At 45.6% G+C, this 21,359-nt stretch overlaps 1 protein-coding gene across 1 annotated transcript; it reads right to left on the reverse strand.

The window, feature by feature from the left end:
* Nucleotides 1-3,639: 3,639 nt before the first annotated feature.
* On the reverse strand, nt 3,640-21,359 carry afg3l1 (AFG3-like AAA ATPase 1). Its single transcript, XM_088939070.1, has 17 exons — nt 21,143-21,359; nt 20,510-20,597; nt 20,133-20,198; nt 19,012-19,124; nt 18,068-18,217; nt 17,327-17,401; nt 16,058-16,182; nt 14,544-14,814; nt 13,654-13,791; nt 12,885-13,038; nt 12,502-12,609; nt 11,597-11,722; nt 11,036-11,146; nt 9,778-9,893; nt 8,801-9,001; nt 7,662-7,856; nt 3,640-7,329 (listed from the first exon to the last, which is right to left on the reverse strand). Exons 1-17 carry the CDS (start codon nt 21,263-21,265, stop codon nt 7,105-7,107), a joined length of 2,385 nt encoding a protein of 794 aa, XP_088795196.1. The 5' UTR covers nt 21,266-21,359; the 3' UTR covers nt 3,640-7,104.

The following is a 21,359-nucleotide window of genomic DNA, read 5'->3' on the forward strand; positions in this document are numbered from 1 at the left end:
ATAAAAAATTACATTGGATTTAATTTATAATTTTGAAGGATTTTATAGAAACATAGTGTAGAACAAACACCCTACATCACATACTAATATCACCTTGAGAGATTTTCCATCCTTAGCCATGGATTATGGATTTTGAGAGAACTGAGAATTTTATTATGTAAGCATGTTCTAATTATGGACTTCCATCTCTATGAAAATAGCATTTGGGTCATGTAACTCTGGCGGAGGTTAGATTCGTGAAAATATGACATTCACAGCAGAGCTTTGGGTAGACTGGAAGGACAAACTATTCCAAACTTCCAATGGGATTTAAGTGCCACTCATAAGGTAGTTTATGGTAGTTACGTGGCACTCATAAGGAAGGTAGTTTTCTTCCCTCTTTTGCACCTCATTGCACTGTGGATAACATCCCCATAACAAGAGCTGATCTGCCCCCCCGATGGGTTCAGTCATGGCCTCTTACAGGCACCTCCAGCTTCAGAGCTGCACAGCGCCTCTCACCAGACTGCAGAGAATTCCCCTCCGCAAAAAGGCCAGGCCTCCCATCATGGGCAAATTCCACACTGCCCATGATTCCAAGGGCGTGACATCACTTTCTGCAACAGCCGTGGCACTGACAGAGCTCTGTGAAACCCACTCACCCCGCACAGCTTATGAACTCCTCTGTGCACCAGCAGCCCTACAAAGATCAAGGTGCACACACGTAGATGAAGGGAGTGAGAGAAAACACGACCCCATAGCATATAAGAGACTGGAGAACCACAGCACCGCAGATTAACCCATTAGGCTGTGCGGCAAGGTATCTATCAATATATCTGTGACGTCCGGAATAAAGCAGGGGTCCAAGGTTTGATTGGTGAACCCAAGTGCAGGCAGGAAGTCAGGATTGCTCGGTGTGAACACAGTGAAACACAGTCCAGAGTCATACTCCAGACGAGCAAGGTTCAAAGCCAGGTCAACAAAGGGCAAGGGCTCACACAGCAGCACAGCAGCACCAAGAGCGGAGTTGAGGTAAGTTGAGTTGGACCCAGTACAAAACCCAGGGCATGGAGCAGGTCAAGATCCAGGGTAAGACACAGCAGAACTAAAGAATTCTGGAAACTAGAAACTAGAAGCTAGGGCAACCTCTAAACCAGAGCCCAGAATGCTGCCAGATGAGAACGTAAAGAGTCTGGTTCACCTCAGATGGGGGAGGCTGTGCATTGCCCACAGGTGAAACAGGCTTCCTGTCGGATTGTGTATCCATGGTAATTGGCCCTGACTGACAGGTGAGTAGAGGCGTGGCCGGCTTCTGCGGTAACACTAGCCAACTCCACAGTGCCCCAGCAGATGTGAGCATGGCACTATCACATCCTCATCTTCACTGCCAGGGCAAGTGGCGACATTGGGCTATACCACAGGTCAAACAAAGCAAGGACAAGGGGGTAACAATGACAAGCAGCACTATCATCGCTGAGTTAATACAGCACATACTTGTGCCAGTTCAGTTTTCTTCTGTGGCCAGGTACAAATATGACCAGATGACTCATACCTGAATGTTTATGTTTTTGATCAGTCAGACTCATTAATCACTTTGAGAAAAACTTGACATAAGAAAACTGTTGAAATAATCTAGCCTGAAGTCTCACAATGAAAAGGCCTGAATCTTGGTTACTTACAGAGGTCTGTGTTTTTATGATTTTACATAAAATACAAAATAAATAGATGGAATAAGAAATGAGTCCCATGAAGGGACTATATTCAAGTTTGTGTTCCAATACTAGGGTCCTCTTCGACCTCAACGTCTTTCCCAGCCTATTTACTGGCTGCACAGCTCTAGAACAAGTAATTGCTGGACTGAGATCGGCCCGGAAAAGACAAAGCAGATACATTCTGGGACAAAGGAATGTCCTATAATCACAGGCTGAAGAACCAAACCTTTTTAGTCTGGAGCAGGAAGGACTCCACAGGGACCTGACTCAAGAGTTCAAATCCCCAACGACCCTGACAACAGAGTGGGCTTCTGCAGAATGAACAGCAGGCCACAAACCAGAGGACACAAGAGGAAATTATGCGGAAGAGACTAGGAAGCACATCTTTATACTCAAAGGCTTGTGGGACTGTAGAACAAGCAACCCGGCCATGTGGGTGGAGCCAGTACTTGGGCTTCATTCAAGAAGTCCCCGGTGGGATCCTGGGATCGATTGACCACGAACTCCCAGATGGGCTCAATGGCCTCCTCTCGTTTGTAAATATTCTTCTGTTCTAAACATGGTGGCGACATCAAGCCTATCCAAAAAAGACAAGCCACCTACTGCAGCCAGCTCTTACAAGGAAAGACTGATGTGGAGGAGTCCCATCTGCTTCGCTCTGCGGATGAGCTAGGCTAAAGTCAGCCAGACAGCTTGCTTATTCTGTTTGAAGGAAATCTTACACAAGGTAAGATTAAACATGGCGATTAACTTCCCATGGATTTTAACACGGAAAACCGCCCACATGATTTTTGAGCTGTGAGTAGGTCGCTCTCAGGCAGGAGTCTCAGCAAATGAGGTTTTCATGGCTGCAAGATGAAATTCCATTCCTCCAAACACCTGTCATTCCCACAAGAGCAGGAATCAACACAACAGATGCAACTGGAGCCCTGCTCCGAGACTGGACAGTGGCCGGGAGACGAGACAGGACTGACGTGCTTGTGAGTTTCCAAAGCTGAAAGGGATCTTACAGGGCTGTGACTCCCAGCACATAGCACAGAGGTACTGAAGAGCTTCAATAATGGCAGCTAAATACAGGTAGGTGTAGGCTCAGCTGGAGGATTATCTAGGGTTATGATCACTGGCTTTGCAATGACAAACACATATTGGAAGAAAGAACTGACTTGTCAGCATGAGAGCAGGGGGTGAGATGGGGGAGAGAGGGGGGAAGGGATTCTTTGTCTGCTACGTGGCTCATTAGCCCAAATTACACCCATTAGTTTGGCATGAAAAGAGAGGCTTCAAAACCACAATGTCTTACAAACTACATGCTGTCCCATGTCCTTATTCAGGTACTGACAGAAGAAGGGCAAATAGACAGCCACAGGCTGAGTGGTTTCCATGTGTTTGTCCTGTTCAAACATTCAGCTGCGGTCTGACACAAATTAAACACGTGCCATCTGCATGGTGTTGCACAGAAGCAGGCTCCATTGCCCATTTTGTGGAGCCTGGTCTTTGGTAGACTTTGGCCTGATTCGTTGACTTCAGTTTAAAATTTTTCTTATCAGTATCGAGGCACAAAAATAATCATTTGGCATTATTTCATTTACGCCACACTATGCTGATTGCTCCTCTTCCATCAGAATTGAGATCATAAGATGGTCTTCAGATCCCTCCAACTACTGCAGATCCTACCTATTATTGCAGATCTCCCTTACACATCCCTTTAACTATAGGTCAGAGTTTTGCAGATCCCGCCTTGGAAAGAACCTGATATCCTGGCTTCTTACAAGAATCAGCTTGATTAGATAAAATTGCTACTTACTACCAGGAACCTAGGTGCACTGAACGCCATCTCTCATCTGTAACTGTTCAGATGTTCCGAAGTTAACATGAGTTGCTGGGGAGTTCTCTTCAAGCTCAGGTACTGTAACATATCCATGCAATAACAAAAAAAAGTGAAAAAGCAGTCTTTTTATCCTTTATTAATTATTGTGTCCTTACACAGCAATATTCCTTAGTTTTTAAATTTCATATAGTTCATCTTCTCTCTGAAACTCCCTTTGAATTTCTCCCCTTGGTCCACAAGAAAGCACTGCTATAATCCAACAGAGGGCCTCTGATAGCTGCATTTCTATGAACACAGTTTACTTGTATACTACCTGCTTCATCTCAAGCCTCCAGAGGACACGTGTTCTTGCACACGATTCCATTTCATCACAGCTGCGCACATGCAATCCTAATCCCTGTTAGTTAACTGTTTGGAATGAACCAACTAAATGTCTACAAAAAGGCCCATTATTAATTCAATATTCAAGTAAAATTAAATAAGGTAAATCCTGAATTTTAGCAAGGCAGGCAATCTCGTGTCCAGACAGACTAGATAGATAATGGAGACAGTAGATAGACGGTAATAAATCCAATGGCGCTTTTGCTGTATTAAACAGCATTACTAGAGATTCTGCAAAATTGTAGAAAGCACAATATTTTCACACATAAGGTAAAGTAAAGTTTTTGGCAGCAAGAAATAAAACTGCCTATTGTAGAGGTCATTGCAACTTTACTACAACAAAACAGAGGAGATCGAATTTGTACCTTCACAACCAGAAGATTGGTTATTAAAAATGTGCATCGTGAGCCAACACTAACTGGTCACCCCTCCTAACGGGTCTGTAACCTGTCAGAGAGAAAACCCCTATCATACCACTTCAATCAGAGCAGCACAGCAGGACTCGGGCTGCTCCAGCCTCTGGTGCGACTGTGGCTCTGGACCAGGTCAGACTGCTGGCGGTTTAGGCTGAAACCGTCTCTACCCTACAGCGAGAGCTCAAGACCTGCAGCGTGACCAGGAAAAACCAGCCACATTTTAGTGGGCATCCCTGGTGTCAACCCAAACCAAGTTAAACAGCCCTTTTGGCTATACCAAAATGTGGATTAAAGAGGAAAAATTAATGTATACAAAAAGTTAAACAAAATGTGGTTTTGTTAATACAGTAACCATTCAGCTTGGGAAATAAGATTCCTGTTGCACTTTTCAACCTTTTCAGGCTCTACAAGCTACAGACCCTTAAAGTAACATCAGTTCTGAGATATTTCATACTGTACATGATACCTTATTTAGAATTCATCTGCATAGATGAGTTGCCATTCCTTGCTTCCTCGAGAAATGTTAGTAAGCCCAGAAATCAAAGTGTTTTATAATGGTTAACAGAACTCCAGCCCTGATACAAATTTACTGAATTTGCCTTTTAATATAATACATTAAATGAACTATTCTGAAAGACAACAGAGATTGGAGCTAACAGCAGACCCAATTCATTGACTATGGAATTGTTCTAGGGTCAGTTTTATCTTTAATGTCACATTATGGTGTTGTTCTTTTAAATAGAGTGTTTTCCATATGATTAAAAAGAAAGTGGAAAGTGTCTTGGAGGTCCCACAGGAATACAGGAATAGCACATCTCTTGGCACGCTGCAGAGTTAGAGCTATAGATCTTTGCTGTACGACACCTCTCGGTGCCTTCGCTCAGGAATGCTGGGAGCAATGCACCCTCATTGACAATGGCACCAATTAGTTTCCATGATCTAATGATCTGGACCCTCTTAGAGAGTAAGAGGAACGACACTGTGGTTTCTAAGAGTAATTTTAACTAAACAAAATCTTGATCTGTCAGTTGAGATTTATAAAATCTTAAAATTATATTTGCTGTTTTTTCAGATAAACACTACAAGTTAGTAGTCATGCAAGATGGTTGCCTTTTCAAACTTTTTTCTCATTCAAAACCAGGTAGCAAAGAGAACATAGCAATACGGCAGATGGACTGATCTATTAGCTTGGGTCTTAATCCTTGCTGCACACTGGTTTCACATGCACAGCTGGAGCAGTGATCAGAATCGCACATGGGACAGGTACCTTTTAACCTACTTTATGATGTGATCTTGCAATAGCAACCCTGCTCAGTACAAGAGGAGCCAAGGGACAACAATATTGTTTTTCAAATAAACTGTCAAACTATCCAGACTGCTGTCCCGTCCATCTGATGGTGCAGTATGGAATGTGTTTGTGTCACTGTGCGGTAATGCATGTCAGGAGCTGGTCTCATGAGTAATTATACTTCTCCTGATTGGCTGGCCCAGCCCAGAGAGGAACATGTGACTCAATCCAACAGCTTCTTGATTGGCTGGCCCACCCCAGAGAGGAACATGTGACTCGAACAGCCTCCTGATTGGCTGGCCCACCCCAGAGAGGAACATGTGACTCAAACAGCCTCCTGATTGGCTGGCCCACCCCAGAGAGGAACATGTGACTCAATCTAGCAGCCCTGCCAGTTTCTTCACAAGTAAGTATGACCTACGTACTTGAGCAGGATCAGAAAATGACAGTGTCAATGCATTAGTATTGGCCTTCTGCAGAGTAATACAGCAACAAACGGGAACGTGTAGTTAACTTCTAGTTAAGGTGAAAGTTTCATGCGATATGAAACTGTAAACATTTCAGTATAAAGTAATAGATGTATCAATCACACAATATCCACACAAATTGTGGTTTACCTTATTAGTAAATCTGAAGTAAGATAAATATTGGGTGTATTATAATTTAGGCAGTTTGAAAAAGTGCATCATAAATTCATTTGTCACTTTAGAAAAAATATTTCCCTCTTTTTGGAAGAAAGCCTCCCTGTTCTTCATTTAAATTTAAAAAGCAAAAGCACATACAGCATACCTTTTAATATTTATATTTAAAAACCAATTTGACCTTCTGGTAGGATAAGATATTTGTAATGGTCTGCAACTGTCAACTACCTCACTTAGCACAACTAAACAAACCTAACTCTATGGATAACTGCAGCTGACAATTAGAAAGCTCCGACGTTGCAAAAATCTTTTTAAATTAAAACTGTACATTAAAGAGGTTATCAAGAAAGTATACATTTCCGAGTTTCCAAGACGTTAAAAACATGATGTCATCAAACGAGGGTGAACAGGATCTATATTGCACCGCTCACAAAACATGATTTCATATAACGGGAACAACGTACAAACGTAGCTGCCATGTCACTACAGCACTCGCACAGCAACTTCACAGGCTTGTTACTGATCCTCACTGATGATGCGCCCGACGCAATTCTGTCACTCTGCTTACTGCGCCCTGGGGACAGAATAGTCAGACGCGCAGGGGACTGTTAAGGCATTGCTTGGGAAACGGTCCTCTCCTTATAGAGTTCCAGGAGTGCTTCTGTAATAAAACTGGCATCTTAAAAAACCTGAACCTAAAAAGGTCTGTCACCTGAAAGGGAGGTCCTGACTGGAGGAACGCTGGCAGCCCTCAACACGTTCAGTATACCAGACCTCCTCCAGGCCTCCTGCAGCCTGGTGGGTGTGATCCCTGCCCTGAGGGGCTGTCAGCCATGCCTGGGTTCAGATCCGGGCTGCCCTACAACGCCTGCTTCTCCTGCGCCAGGGGAGGCTCTTCTTGCGGAATGGCCCTCTCCTGGTTCCAGTCTTTCAGGCCGTCAGGCAGGCTGGTGTCCTCCTCGAAGCTGCCCGTCCCCTCCACGAACTCCTCGTAGGTGGACTTCTCTGTGAACGGCCGAGGCCCCAGCAGCTCCACCATGTCCGCCTTGTCCAGCACCTCCTTCTCCAGCAGTCTCCTGCCCACCTGCCGGCACAGCACCGCAACACAACCTGGCTTCAGTACTCCTGCCCACTCCTTCCCAGAAACTCTCCGAGTTCAGTCCAGGATTAAATCAAACTCCTATCTAAAATCACACTACAAACCAAGCACACAATGATGTGGTTTTCGAATGATGTAGGAATCTCACTCTACCCCATGAAAATTCCAAATCAAATACTGGGTCAGTAAACTGCCAGCAGCAGACAGGTCACAGGCTGGGTTTAATATAAGCAAAGGTATGTGCTCTGTCACCCATGATAAAAGCCATATTTGTTTTCAATGCCTTCGACTTGACCCTGACACTTGCCCCGACTCACCTTCTCCACGAGCTCCTTCTTCTCGGTGAGCAGCCTCAGGGTCCTCTCGTAGGCGGTGCTGATGAGGCCACGAACCTCCTCGTCAATGAGCTGCGCCGTGGCCTCGCTGTACGGCTTCTCCATCACCACCTCGCCCTGCCGCGGCAGGTCAAAGGACACCTGGCCCACCTTCTCACTCATGCCAAACTGCACAATCTGTGGACAAGGCAACACGTAGAGTGTACCGGTCACGAATGCTGGGCACCCTTCCTCTCCTCTTTCCACTCATGAAACATACCCTTGCTTTCACTCTGCACTGAAACTGTGATTAAAGAGCCATCCATGGGTTTGAACAACACAGATCACTGAGTTGCATCATATCTTTATAGCGCAAATGACATGTTTACTTATATCAATGGCTGCCATTGAATAAAATGAATTTTAAAATACCCCTGATTAAAAAACGATCAGAAGTTAATCACTTGAATTGTGTCACTTCTTCTTCTGCTTGGCAGCTGGGATGATCCAACCCATTACTCAAAACCCATACTGCAATACCCAAGAACTGTGACTGAATTTGGCTTTAAATAGTGCAGACCAACAGACCACTCTCAATACTTAAGTCAATTCTTTTTTCCATCTTCTGTGAATAAATATTAATGAAAACCACAAAGAGAACTGTGTTAATATGATTTTTGGTAAGCAATATGATTTCTAGAAGCTCCTCTCATGTGTGAAAGAGACTGAAGCCCATCTAAGTGAGATGAACGTGAGATGAACGTGGATTAAGAGTGGTAGGCTCACTGCAGCTTTAATTATTGAAACCTACAATATGTACTCTTGAAGGTAGGATGGGTAGTTTTCAAAGTTTAAAAGATCAGAAATAAGATCAAACATCTTTGGCCCTTTCAACACAGAACTGATGTTATCGGAGGGAGCTGAGAGGGCTCATTATTCCCTAGTTCTCTCTGACCGAGCGCTGTATTAAATGGAGCAGGGAAAAGACAGATCAAAGACAGAGACTCAGCAATAAAGGGAACAAAGAAAGAGAAAGAGGATAATGAAAAGCACAAACTACAGAAATCAGAAGGCAGTGGAGAAGAAGGGGGAACAGACCAGCAGAAGCACGGGGCAGCGAGGGGGGAGCAGCACTGCCGTACCTGCGCGTAGGCGGACTGCGTGACTTTCTTCAGGTCGTCCTGGGCCCCGGTGGTGATCTTCCCGAAGAAGAGCTGCTCCGCCACACGGCCTCCCAGCATCATGCACATGCGGTCGAAGAGCTGCTCCCGCGTGTACAGGTACTGCTCCTTGGGCAGGTACTGGGCGTAACCCAGGCCCTTCCCGCGGGGGATGATGGACACCTGCGTCGGGACACAGGGAGCGAGGACAGCGTGAGTGTCGTGTGTCGGCCTCCAGCACCGCCCTCCACTCTTGCCAGGAGAGCCGACACACACAGCAAGGAACACTATCCAGGGACAGGTGAAGGGCAGCACCTGGACCCCAGTGTTACACCCCGTGTCTCTCCTTCTCAGAAGGAAGAACCAGAGTAAGAGATCTAGGACTTTGGCTCGTCAATAAATGTCATCTTTCTGAAAGCAGAAGAAATCTCAGGTTTCAGTGAGGACATGTTCCAAGATGCACTCAAACCTGAGGCGAGCAGACAGAAAATAGCAATTAAAAACACAGGTTAAAGATAAAATTGAACTCTGGTAAATCACAGAGGAAGCTGCTAAAGATTATTTTAATACAGAAAGACATTTCATGCCAGGCCCAGGAATAAAAACCTAATAAAAAGATAAGAAATTTACACATCAGCTGGGGCTTCTTTTACTTCCTGCAGCCGAGCAATCAGATATTTGCCTTTTCTCTCTCTGGTGCTGCTGCACCATCACCTGCTAGAGCATCTTGAACTTCCTTCACTCTGGTCATGGCCAGTTACTGTTATTTAGTTCCAGCTCTCTCTTTCACACCAGCTCCAATGCAGAACTGGAACTGAAATCCCGGCCCTGACCCTGGATACCGTAACTGGCTCCTCCACAGTGCGGCACGGACTCTCGGTGCCAGGCCGCACATAGGACCTCAGCGTGCCGGCGGGCAGAACGGTCCCTGGCAAACACTGGGAGCAGAGAGGCTGTACCTTGAGAAGGGGGTCGGCGTGCTCCAGAAACCAGCCCACAATGGCATGTCCGGCCTCGTGGTACGCCACCGTCTTCTTCTCCCCCGGCTGGAGCACCTGCGTCTTCTTCTCCAGCCCTGCACAGCGACAGGGGACGGCGCAAGGGCGTCGGAGTTAGATGCGCAGACTACCCACAGCCCTCCCGTTCCGAGCTCTGCTTTCACAGGCCTCCACCATGTGCAGCAATAACTCAGTGCTCACTGCCGGGGTCTTCTTCTGAGGGGCGTGGGAAGGGAGTGGTGCATTTTCAAGTGATAGCATTTGCCGCAGGATAAAGAAGAGGCTCAATCACTGCAGGCACTGTAGAAGGCACAGGAAAACTATGACCGAACGTTTAGGGGGGCTGTCATATATGACGCATACAGTACAAAGCATAAGTATTGAGACAGTGAAGTGAAATCAGTCATTTCTGCTGATAGGAAACAAGTCAAACATTTGAGCAGGGGGCTACAGAAGGCAATAAACAAAGGAGCTGATTGAATCTCTTATGTACTTCGAGACAAAGCTCACAAGCGCCTCACTGCTAGTGCTCTGCTGCTGGCCCTGCCCAACACTGTCTTGCTGACACAGCAGAGCAGCAGGCCGCGAGCATCTGGCAGATCTACTGTCCCCTGAGCTGCAGAACTCAGTTCATGACAGCAGGCCGAGTTCTCACAGTCATTCTGAACAAGCTTCTCAGACCGAACAGCGGCAGATCCACAGAGTGCCAAGTGCAATTAGGAAATAGACATGTTAGGACGCATCACACCCGACGTCCAGGGACCCCACTGGACACTGATCTCATCATTCGAAGGATGTGCAGCTCTGCTACCTTCCCAGGTCTGCTTCACATTGAACAAAAGTGCAAGTGACAGTCTGTTTACATGATACAGGATACAGACCTTTCAGCTGGAGGCACTGATTAATCACGTCTGAGATTTTTAATGACCTGAGCTGCCTGATATTGTCTGGCTATAGCAATACTACCCGTACAATTCAAAGTTCCCAGCTTTGCATTCTACACACAATGAGTACAGGGAGACTTAGCCTTCTAGAGGGAGCAGATGGCTTCTGCAATACCCACTTGTTTCTCCACCAGCGCTAGGGAGGCTTTTCAGTCTGGCCACTGGGATTCACAGACTCCCCTGCTGCTTTAATTAAATACTGGCAGCAGGGACAGGTAGTCTGACTGTGCCTACTCTCAGCAAAGCTCTGCCCACAGGAGACACACTTGACTCACCTCCAATGACGCGTTCGATGGCCTGCTCGAAGTGCTTTTCAACAATAAACTCGTTTAAATGCCTGGCAGCGATCAGGGCCGCTTCGTTGCACACATTGGCAATATCAGCTCCTGCAGAAAAGAAAGCAATAATGGACACACTGTTTTTCACATTTTGGATGACAGCAAGCAGGCATTAAGTGCAGAAAAAGCCTGAATTTCAAAATCTCAGCACCGCATATAAGTAAGATCATAGTTTGTCTGATCAAGTCTGAAACAGGTTTCAAAATCTCTCAGACAAATTTGATGGATTTGCAGTAAATATTCATTTTTACTTTGACAGTGGGACCTCAAGGACAAATGAAGAGGTTTCCTAGGTTACCCTCTTACTTCCAGAGTTATACAAAATCAATTCAATCCTGACGAAATCCCCGACAGCAAGAAACACCATCTTGCCCGTGCAGTTACTCTGCACTTTCAGTAGAAGTCTGAGGTTAAAAGGCTTCCGAAGACTCCCACACAGAAGTTTCCTGTGTTGCAAAGCAAAGACATTGACCTCGCCTGAGCATGCGGCACACTTACCAGTGAAGCCCGGAGTGAGAGCCGCCAGTTTCCTGGCCAGAGCGTCTCTCACGATGCTGGCATCCAGCTTCAGGGGACGCAGGTGGACTTTAAAGATCGATGCCCTGCCCTTGATGTCTGGGGGGCCTGGGGGAGATTGCAGAGCATTCACTCTGAGGCGACAGAAACAGCCCAGACAGGACCTGCACACAACCTCCTCATACAGGTCTTTAGCTTTTAATACACTTTTCATCCTGTATCGTTCTCCTCTCCAACAAACAGAAGGACGAAGTGTTGCAGTTAAGAAGAGAAAAAAAGGAACAAATACGAGGAACAACTACTTGATAGTCAACGTTAGTATTGAAATGAAGAGCTTAAGAGCACTGATTAGGATGCGTTAGTGCTCCAACAAGACCTGCAGACTGGCATCTCTTAACACTGAGAATTAAGAAAAGGGAAAGATGCAACCTGCCAGCTGAACTGGTTCTGACCAGAGTTATTTTTCAAAATTCTAATTTGCACTTTAAAACCTGACATCTTCCACAGTGCCATCTCTCCTCTGTTATTGCCTTTCTGTTCTGTAAATACAGCTTGTTTGTTTTGTTAAATAACGTGGTTTAAAATGCATTAGTGTTCTGAGATTCCTACCAATAATCCTACAATATCACTTCTAAGGATTACTGCTGGCAGCACCACAACATCCAGTAGTTAAAATGGAAAAGCTCCTTTCATTAAATCTACAGGAGATATTCATTTTCAAGGGATAAAGGGATTACAGGGCTGGCTGAAGGGGCAGCAGTAAAACATATCCCTGCCACCAATCCTTAATCCCCGCTAGTGTGGCAGGGAACAGAGCGTGTTTGAGTTTCTGAAGCCATCAAGGACGCTGTGCAGTGCAGTGAGAGAGCATCAGGGCAAGACAGTACCTATGTAAATCTGCCGGTCAAAACGGCCTGGCCTCATCAGGGCTGGATCCAGGATATCTGGGCGGTTGGTCCCCGCCAAAACCACCACATTGGTACTGGAGTTGAAACCTGAAAGCAGACGTACAATAACAAAACTCCCCTGCTGATCCATGACTCTCCCCTGCGTCTGTCTTCCTTGCAACACGTGCGACAGAACATGCTCAGTTTTGTTTTCTGTAGTTCCTATATGCTCTTGCCCAGGAAATGAGTATTTAGATTAGTTTTAGAATGACCACTCCGATGGACTGAGAGCTCAGCTCTGGATATGCGCTTGGGCATTCACCTTTCAGCAGGACAGTGACCCAGAGCACTTGGCCAAGTAGCGCGTCTCTCCCCAGACTCACCATCCATCTCCACTAGCAGCTGGTTCAGCGTGTTCTCCTGCTCGCTCTGCCCCCCAAAGTTGCCCCGTCCCCTCTTCCTGCCCACTGCATCAATCTCGTCAATGAAGAGGATGCAGGGGGCATTCTTACGGGCCATTGCAAACATGTCTCGAACCTGAGGCAGGAAAGAAGCAGACCGATGACTGGGTATGATGATCGCTGAGCACATCTTAAGCCTTCAGCTCTCACTCTCAGAAAAAGGAAAGAGAGATGCAATCAACTACACCTTCGAGAACAACAGGCGCTGACATGATGTTTTTTCTCTGCACACATGATTGCTTAGGGGAATGAGACGGCAAACCAAATTCAACATTTATCTTTAGAAAGACACTGTTCTGAAAAATCTTAAGGGACAGCAGGGCCAGAAACTTCAAATTATATCTGTCCACTTTGTCTAAAGCTTATCGTGGAGTCAATTAAACAGTCGATTAAACTTTGAACTGCATTAAAAGTACGGGGTGACCTCCGGCGGGGAAAAATGGGCATCAAGGAGAAATAAACCTCATTCACTAAACACAGCAACTCAGCAGTCTTTTTCTTTTGCCACCTCGTTTTTTCGTCACTCTTCAGGACGGGCAGAGTGAACAATAATGACCACAGCAACAGCCTTGCAAGGACACGATCGCTGTTCACACGTTCTGCACCAGCCTGTCAAATAATTCAGCATTTGGTAACATGCGATCCAGAATAGCGCCTCCCGGTGGAGGCGGGACACATGGCCGTGGCTCACCCTGGCAGGCCCCACGCCCACAAACATCTCCAGGAACTCCGAGCCGTTGACGGTGATGAAGGGCACGTTGGCCTCGCCCGCCGTGGCCTTGGCCAGCAGAGTCTTGCCCGTCCCCGGAGGCCCAGACAGGACCGCGCCCTGGGGGGGACACAGCAGGAGGACAGGGGGTCAGCATGCGACGCCCGAGGCAAGCAGGGAGCTGGCGCTGCAGACAAGCAGCCCCTACTGAACCCCTGACCCCAACCCTCCCGGAGTATCACACAGGCCTGAAGCATCGCAATCGCACAACGCCTTTAAATCACACTGAGTAAGGGGAGATAAGGAGGCATGTTTTTACCTTTAACCAATACTTCATAATTTCAGTTTCACATACGACAGTTCTTGGTTTATTAAAAACGCAAAGCTGCCTACAATGCATCTGTGTCCTACAGAAAAACCCAGCCTTCAGAGCTGTGAATATCCACATTTTTACATTTCAACTCTGATACTTGAGTATTTTACTCCTGGAGTGTTTCTACTCCAGCTGAAGAGCTCAATTCCAGTTACAACATGCTTAATTAAAGCTTTTCAGCTGAGGGCATTCAAACTACTGGGAAAAAGGTGAAATTAGCAATTCGTTAGGGGCTGAAAACGACTTGCAGGTCTAATTAAGCAAATTATTAGTTCAGTTAATTCTTCAATTAAGGAACCAGTCGGAAAAAAAATAGCAGACACCAGACTTCCTTGATTAAGACTTTTAGAACCTGAAAAAAAACATTTTAATTTAAGATGTGCTTTTCTATTGAAAAGACATGGCGGTGTGTAAATCATTGCCTGAACTGTGTCTGACTTAAAAACGTAAATCACGTTGAAGAAAGAAAATGCAATAAGGTGTCGCAGGGCGGTGATACCTTTGGGATTTTGGCACCCAGGTCCTGGTACTGTTTGGGGTTCTTCAGGAAGTTGACGAACTCCAGGATCTCGATCTTCGCCTCCTCGCAGCCGGCCACATCCTTGAACTTCACACTGATGTTGTCCTTCATCATCTTCGCCGGCGACTCGCTCATGCTGAACAGCCCGCCCCCCCGACCTCCGCGTCCCGCTCCCATTGGTCCACGCCGGAGGGTGAAGAGCAAGAAGCCAATCAGCAGCAAGGTGGGGATCATGCTCATGAGAAAAGACCTGGACGATCCAAAGAGCAAGAGAGGAAGAGGGTGACATTTACAACACAGACACAGTTGTGATCCCGGGGGATTAGCTACCACCTTCCAAAAGGCAGAAAACTGTAAGGTGGTGAAATAAGAAAGAAGAAAATAACTCCAGGGCATAAATACCTTTGTAAATATTCACTATTTGATCCATGAGAAATCCCTTCATTTACTTTTAAGTTGCTTTTAAAAGTGCGCTCAGCTGTGTCAAACAAACACTCAGCTGGTGAACCACCAGCGCAGATGGAGGAAAAGTGATTCACACAATCCCCGCAGGGACAGGTGGGATCTGGCAGCTGAGGCTCCGGATCGCTGCCATTTCCCAGGGATCAGTCGTGATTCATAATTTCTGATCCGTCTGCTTCTGGGAGATACGGACACGGCTGTTCCAGCTGACATTTGCCCTTTCTCAATCTCGAATCCTTGGGGCGCCAGTGCAGGAAGGGGTGTGCACACACAACACAAGCACAGCTCATCTCTTCTCTTCAGATCAGAACAGCGTCGCGGCCAGCATGTCTGCTGTACCCTGCTCCCAGGACAGACAGGAGCCCCCTCCTCTCTCTGTGGTGGGGGAGTGGAGACAACAGAGGCTGCCTATGAAAGACACTATCTACATCTTCAGGCAATGTGGGGAAGCAACTTAAAAGGCAAACAAAATCTTACTAGAAATAGTTACGAGCGTAGAACTGAAATGGAGGGATGATACGCACTAGTAAGGCCTCGTCAGGAATTCTGCGTTTAATCTTGGTCACCTTGTTAAACAAAAGAAACTGCTGCTCTAAATTCAGTCCAGAGAAAAGCAGCCCAATACACTACAGGGCTAGAGGGAACGTCCTTCTCTGACTGACAGACTGAAATAGATGAACCTGTTTAATCTCGAACAATAGAAGTGCAATCCAGAAGAGGGTACAAGGGTCGGAATCCACAAGGGCAGTGACCACGTCTCACCAGCGGACGTCTTCGGAATGAAGAGCGAAACATAAACCAGAGGACACAGTGAACTGAAAACTGAGAACAGGAGACACTTCTCCACCGAAAGGGCTGTGGGAGTCTGGATCAAGCAACCGATGTTGCTGAAGCCGATTCCCGAAACGGCTGAATGAGATCCTGGGAGCCATTAGCTCCTAGCTTCCGAAGAGGTCAGATGGACCAGCTGGACCCCTGCTGTGTGGGATCTGCCTGCCAGGCCAAAGGCTGGTTCTGCTTTGCTCTCTCACCCGTCGCTCTCGGTGCTGTACACCACGGCCACTCTGTGAGAGGGCTCCATGCCCAGCTCCTGCTGGGCCGACTCCAGGTTCCGCTCGAAGGTGTCCACGCTGCCGATGTTGAACCATACGTAGCTCTAAGAAACACGGGGCACGGCACTCAGTTTAACACTGCTTACCAGGGGAAAACAACACACCCCCTAAGTATTAAAGAGCACTGGAGCACCACGGGGGGCTTAGTAATCACACATCCATCTTGTAACAGATTCTTCCGACGCAGGGTTGAGGGGGAGCCGGAGCCTATCCCAGCAAGCAACGGGCACAAGGCAGGGTACACCATGGATGGGACACCAGTCCACTGCAGGGCACTCCAACACACACACACACACACACACACACTCACAACAGGGCCAGCTTTCCTGGAAGACAATTAACCTACCAGTATCTTTGGACTATGGGAGGAAATCGGAGCACCCAGAGGAAACCCACACAAACACAAGGACAACATGCAAACTCCACTCAGGCGGCACACCAGGAACTGAACCCAGGGACCCAGCCCTGCCAGGCAGCAATGCTAAATCACTGTGCTACAATGCTGCCCCCTTAGGAATCATAAAGAACTTGAATCTTCTGAAATTCAGCTTCGGAAAAGTGGAAACTCATATTAGCATGCTCATTTTATTAGCATACTCATTTTAGTAACAAACATCTAATCATAACAATTATAGATCAATCTATAATGTCATGTTTTATCTGCATTTATTTCTGTGAGCAAAGTCCAGAATCTGCCCAGAGGTCTCTGGCTTTGAAATATCTCTTATCCTTTTTTGAAGCATTACGCTTTAAGTGAAGTCAGAAGACAATGCTGCAGTACTGCCCCCTAGTTATAAACCATAGGTACTGTTTGGAGAGACTTTCATAGCTTTAACATTGTTGAGCATTTTTTAGACATCTCTGCAATAAGAGATTTCTAAAATACGTGATAAAATAAGAGTTACATACTGAAATTCTTCCTGATCCCTCAGCATCTGCACTCAGAATCCACTTCCTTCAAATATTAAATTTGACAATTTTGGATGTTTTTACCCAAATTACTTCTTATCATAAAGACGCACCTAAAAATAATATCTGAAGAACTTATGATGGCCCATTGTGATATAAAAGAAGAAAGACCACAATCATTTCAAAAGTGTGAACGCTGGTAGATTTTAAACCACGTTAAAGACAGCTCACTAGTGTGTTTATGTCTCGATTAAACTGGACCCACAGTCCAAGTCTTACCACTTCTGACGACCTCAATCCTGGGGCCAGGATGACGCGGACAAACTGCTTATTGATAACCTCCAGACGGTCCACCTGGAGATGGAACAGAGTGCACTGGTGTGAACAGTAGCTGGTGCAGAATCACTCCCTTGCATTTACTGCACTCATGCTTCAGGATTATACATTAGATAGATAAGACTTTATTGATCCCAAAGGGAAACTGATGTGCTACAGCAGTCCAGCCCAACACAAGCAAAAAGACAGACATCAGAATAGACGAAACATTAGAATACTTACAGTAGTACAAAATAAATATAAAATACAGTAAATATTTTTTTTTAAAACTGATTGTTTTGTAAATGTATCACGCTGTAATTTTTAGAGGGGCACTGTATTTTTTGCAGGGTGTTTACAACGTAAGTTGGCCTCTTCAGACAATTATCTTGTGAAACTGAGCAATAGCACATAAACAGTACACTGCTGCTTCTGAGCAGGACGAAAAGTTTCCATACTCTTGATTATCTGATCACGCTTATCTGTGTTTAAATTCCACTCTAGCCAGATCACCCCGAGGGCTCGCCATGTGTAGTTAACACAGGAATCAGGAGTCACAGGCCGGTGTGAGTGTGATGATTTGGGGCTCCATACAAATTTTCATTGCTCATTTTCAAAATTTCAATTGCAAGTCCAACTAGCTCTATAATCATCTTACACATCCTGCACAACACACAGTGTGGCAGAGTACAGCACCATTCATACCAGTCCCCGGGCCAGGTAGTAATGGACAAAGTCCTTCCAGGTGATCTCCTTGCCCGTGTCCCGGAAATAAAAGTACAGGAATCCAGAGGAAAAGCCTGCAATGACGATGGCCAGGTACCGGAAATCCTTCTCATCCCAAGGGAAATCACCCTGCAGAAATAACAGCCACACTGCTCTTCAATCACCAGGGCTAAAAACATTTTCAATTCACTCTGGAATGTGTTACAAGGACTATTTAATCACTGTATTACGATGGATTAATTGACAAATTCCAAATATTTAAGATACAGATGAACTTTAAAAAGATTGGTAATGGTACAATGTGTCAAAGTGGTATGAGCTGAAGACGAGGCATCAAAGAAGGATCAATTGAGTCTTTGGATACTAATACCCAGCTTGGAGAGTCAAAATGGCTTTCGCTACAGACCAAGTATTCAGAATCTGTGCAGGAGGGATTCAGCTGACTACAAAAAGCTTTCCATCTCAACATTTCACCAAAACACGGACTCTGTCTCACAACTACTCTTCAAACCTCACCAGGGCACTGCACAGCTGTGGTGAGAAATGTTCAACAATGTGGAGAATGCAGTCATCTTGCAACATTAGGTACATGTTGTATTTCTTTCAGGCATTCTAACGAAGTGTAGTGATGTGAATATGAGCAGCACGTAACACTTGTTTGTGCCATTTGTCTTGGCAGTACCTTACGGCCCCAACCCAAAAAATCAGTAATCTAATGTCCCAGTGGCACTGATCTTACAAAAGCCATGTGTGTCACAGTGTAATATCAACATGTGTCCATTTCCTACTTGAGAATACAAGATGACAGGTTTGACAGCTAAGCGCCAGTTTCTATGCATGAACTTCAAATGCATGGAAGCAACAAAGGCGACAGCAAAACAGGACCAGTCTCTGCACACAGGGAATGGGGTGACAGCACTAACCTTCTGCACCCGACTCCACCAGTTAGAATCCTCCTTCCTCCCACTTTTCTTTCCCCCGCCACTGGCCCCTCCCCCGCCACCTGCTCCAGACTCCGCCTCCTTGGCCTTCCCCTCTGCCAATCAAAAAGAGCCAGTTTAGCAGATCGCCCCACAGAGCCACTTCACCTGCAGTTACACAGAGCTCTTCATCTCAGAGGATCCCAACATGCTTTTTAATGAGGGAGGACCCACTTCAGCCATCACTGACGTTTAGCACCAACCTGGATGTTGGCCTGCAGCCACTCTGCGCCAGGAGCCTCATGATGCAGCAGATCAGATGAGGAAGTGTGAACCTGCTTCACTGACTGAATGAAAGGGGAACCTTAGGAAGATCAGATCGCTCAAGCCCCTCGTACTCTTTTGAACAGTGACAGGATCTTTAATGACCATTCACTCAGGACCTTGTAAGGTCTTATCTGAAAGATTCTTGATGTAACCGTTGAGGAAGAAATTTTAGCATTTACCTTTTTTAAGTCTATAAGATAGTGACTATTTGGCTTTGCTAACATGCCTTTACCTAGCAACAGTATGAAAGGACAATTGCAAGCATATTATTTGACGTTTTGATGCTAATACTAGAAACTGCAGAATGTCTAGCTCAATTTCACACCTTTTATTTATATACATCTGTATACAGTACAGTATACAGTATTTGTCTGTATACAAGGTAAAACTGCTTCTTAAGAATAAAGTGGTCAATTACAAAGAAGTGTTTGTAGAGAGAAAAAAACTCCTAATATGGAAATTTAGAATGAGTTAGCCTGAGTGAATTTGCTGTATGAAACCCATTGCATTTACCATCTCGTTGGAGAGGTTACTCACAGATCTGCATGAGATACTGCTCTCAGATCTGCATGATTGTATCCTCTTCATGCACGTGAATAAAGGACTCTGCTGGACCACACCTAACCTGAGTGAAGTGTTTTCACTCACATCATCATTCCCATGTTCTAAGCCTTTACCATAGTAAGCTAAGAACATCTAGAAAGTTAGAAAACAGGAAAAAGCACTATGTCTAAAATACTGGATTAAAAATAATGTATCTACGGAGCCCAGTTCCTGGTAGATTTCCATGTTATTACCTTTAGACTTGCCAGCTCTGTCTCTCCCAAGCGTTTTCTCATTCTTTGGAAAGTACTTATCAAAACCTTACAGTAAAGACAAAACAAGCATTTACAAAATAAGATTTCATAACTGGATACATCTTATTTTCAATCCAAATTTGAATGCTCTTTTAAGTTTTTGTTTTACAAGAGACACACAGTTTCTTACTTTTACAATAAATTAGTTATATCAGTAACCATTTACTAGTTGCAATTAAGCAACACTATGAATAATCTGCAATCTTGATAGCATAAGAATTACAATTTCACCTCTACTTTTGACGCCAGCAAACTACAATAAATGCGCTTTGAAACAATAAGACCAAGGAACGTAACTTTAAGGTAACACTATTTACCTTTTGGTGGTTTCAAACAAAGTCGTCGGTGGAACGAAACATTTTTTTCACTGAATCCAAAACTTTTTAGTCTGTCCAGGAAAAATATCTGTAATTTTAAAAAAAAACATGTAAAACATAGAAGTAGTGGCAGAGGTCAACATTTCAGCACACTAGGGTTTTGTTATGGCTCGGAACAGGACAGGTACAGCTCATAGAGTTAAGTCTGATCTCTCTGCCATCGCTGCTGGAATTTGCTTACTCAGTTGCTCAGTCCTTAGACCCTGCTTACCGTTCAACTAAAAACTGTTTTCGAGACAACCAACTCTGTAAATGTTGTCTAAATCCCTGAATAACGTTTTAAAGTGTTATGTCCAGCTCCTGCAAAATAAGCAGAGTGCTTTAATTAAGAACCAGCAGAAACACGTCCGCGTTGTACCGACTGCTCCGTGACTTCTCGTCTGCGGAGTCAGGCAGCGACCATTGCATCAGATTTGCATAACACTTTTCACATCAACGGCCCCAGAGAAAACACTTTTTTTGTCCAGGTTACCAAACTGTCGCCAGCTTTAAAATGAAGTACTTTTAACTACTTTTTTTCAGCAGCTCAGCTGGTCGAACGGGTTTTGAAAACTCCGCTTTTGAGATGCTTACCCTGCGGTTGCCCGGCGCCGAAAGTACCCCCGCCGCGACGGCGGACCGACTGGCCGCGGAGCACCGGGACCCGAGCCCCAGGGGCCAGGCCGCTGCCGAGAGCAGCCCCATCATGCGAGCCATTCTCCCGGGGAAGAGCTGCTAGTCCCGTCACCCCTATCCGTCTACCAGAGCACCGTTTCACAACCACTGCCCGCTGCGATCCTGCACTCAATGT

Source organism: Atractosteus spatula, chromosome 21 (assembly GCF_055471065.1).
Source record: "Atractosteus spatula isolate fAtrSpa1 chromosome 21, fAtrSpa1.hap1, whole genome shotgun sequence".
Taxonomy (NCBI): Eukaryota; Metazoa; Chordata; class Actinopteri; order Semionotiformes; family Lepisosteidae; genus Atractosteus; species Atractosteus spatula.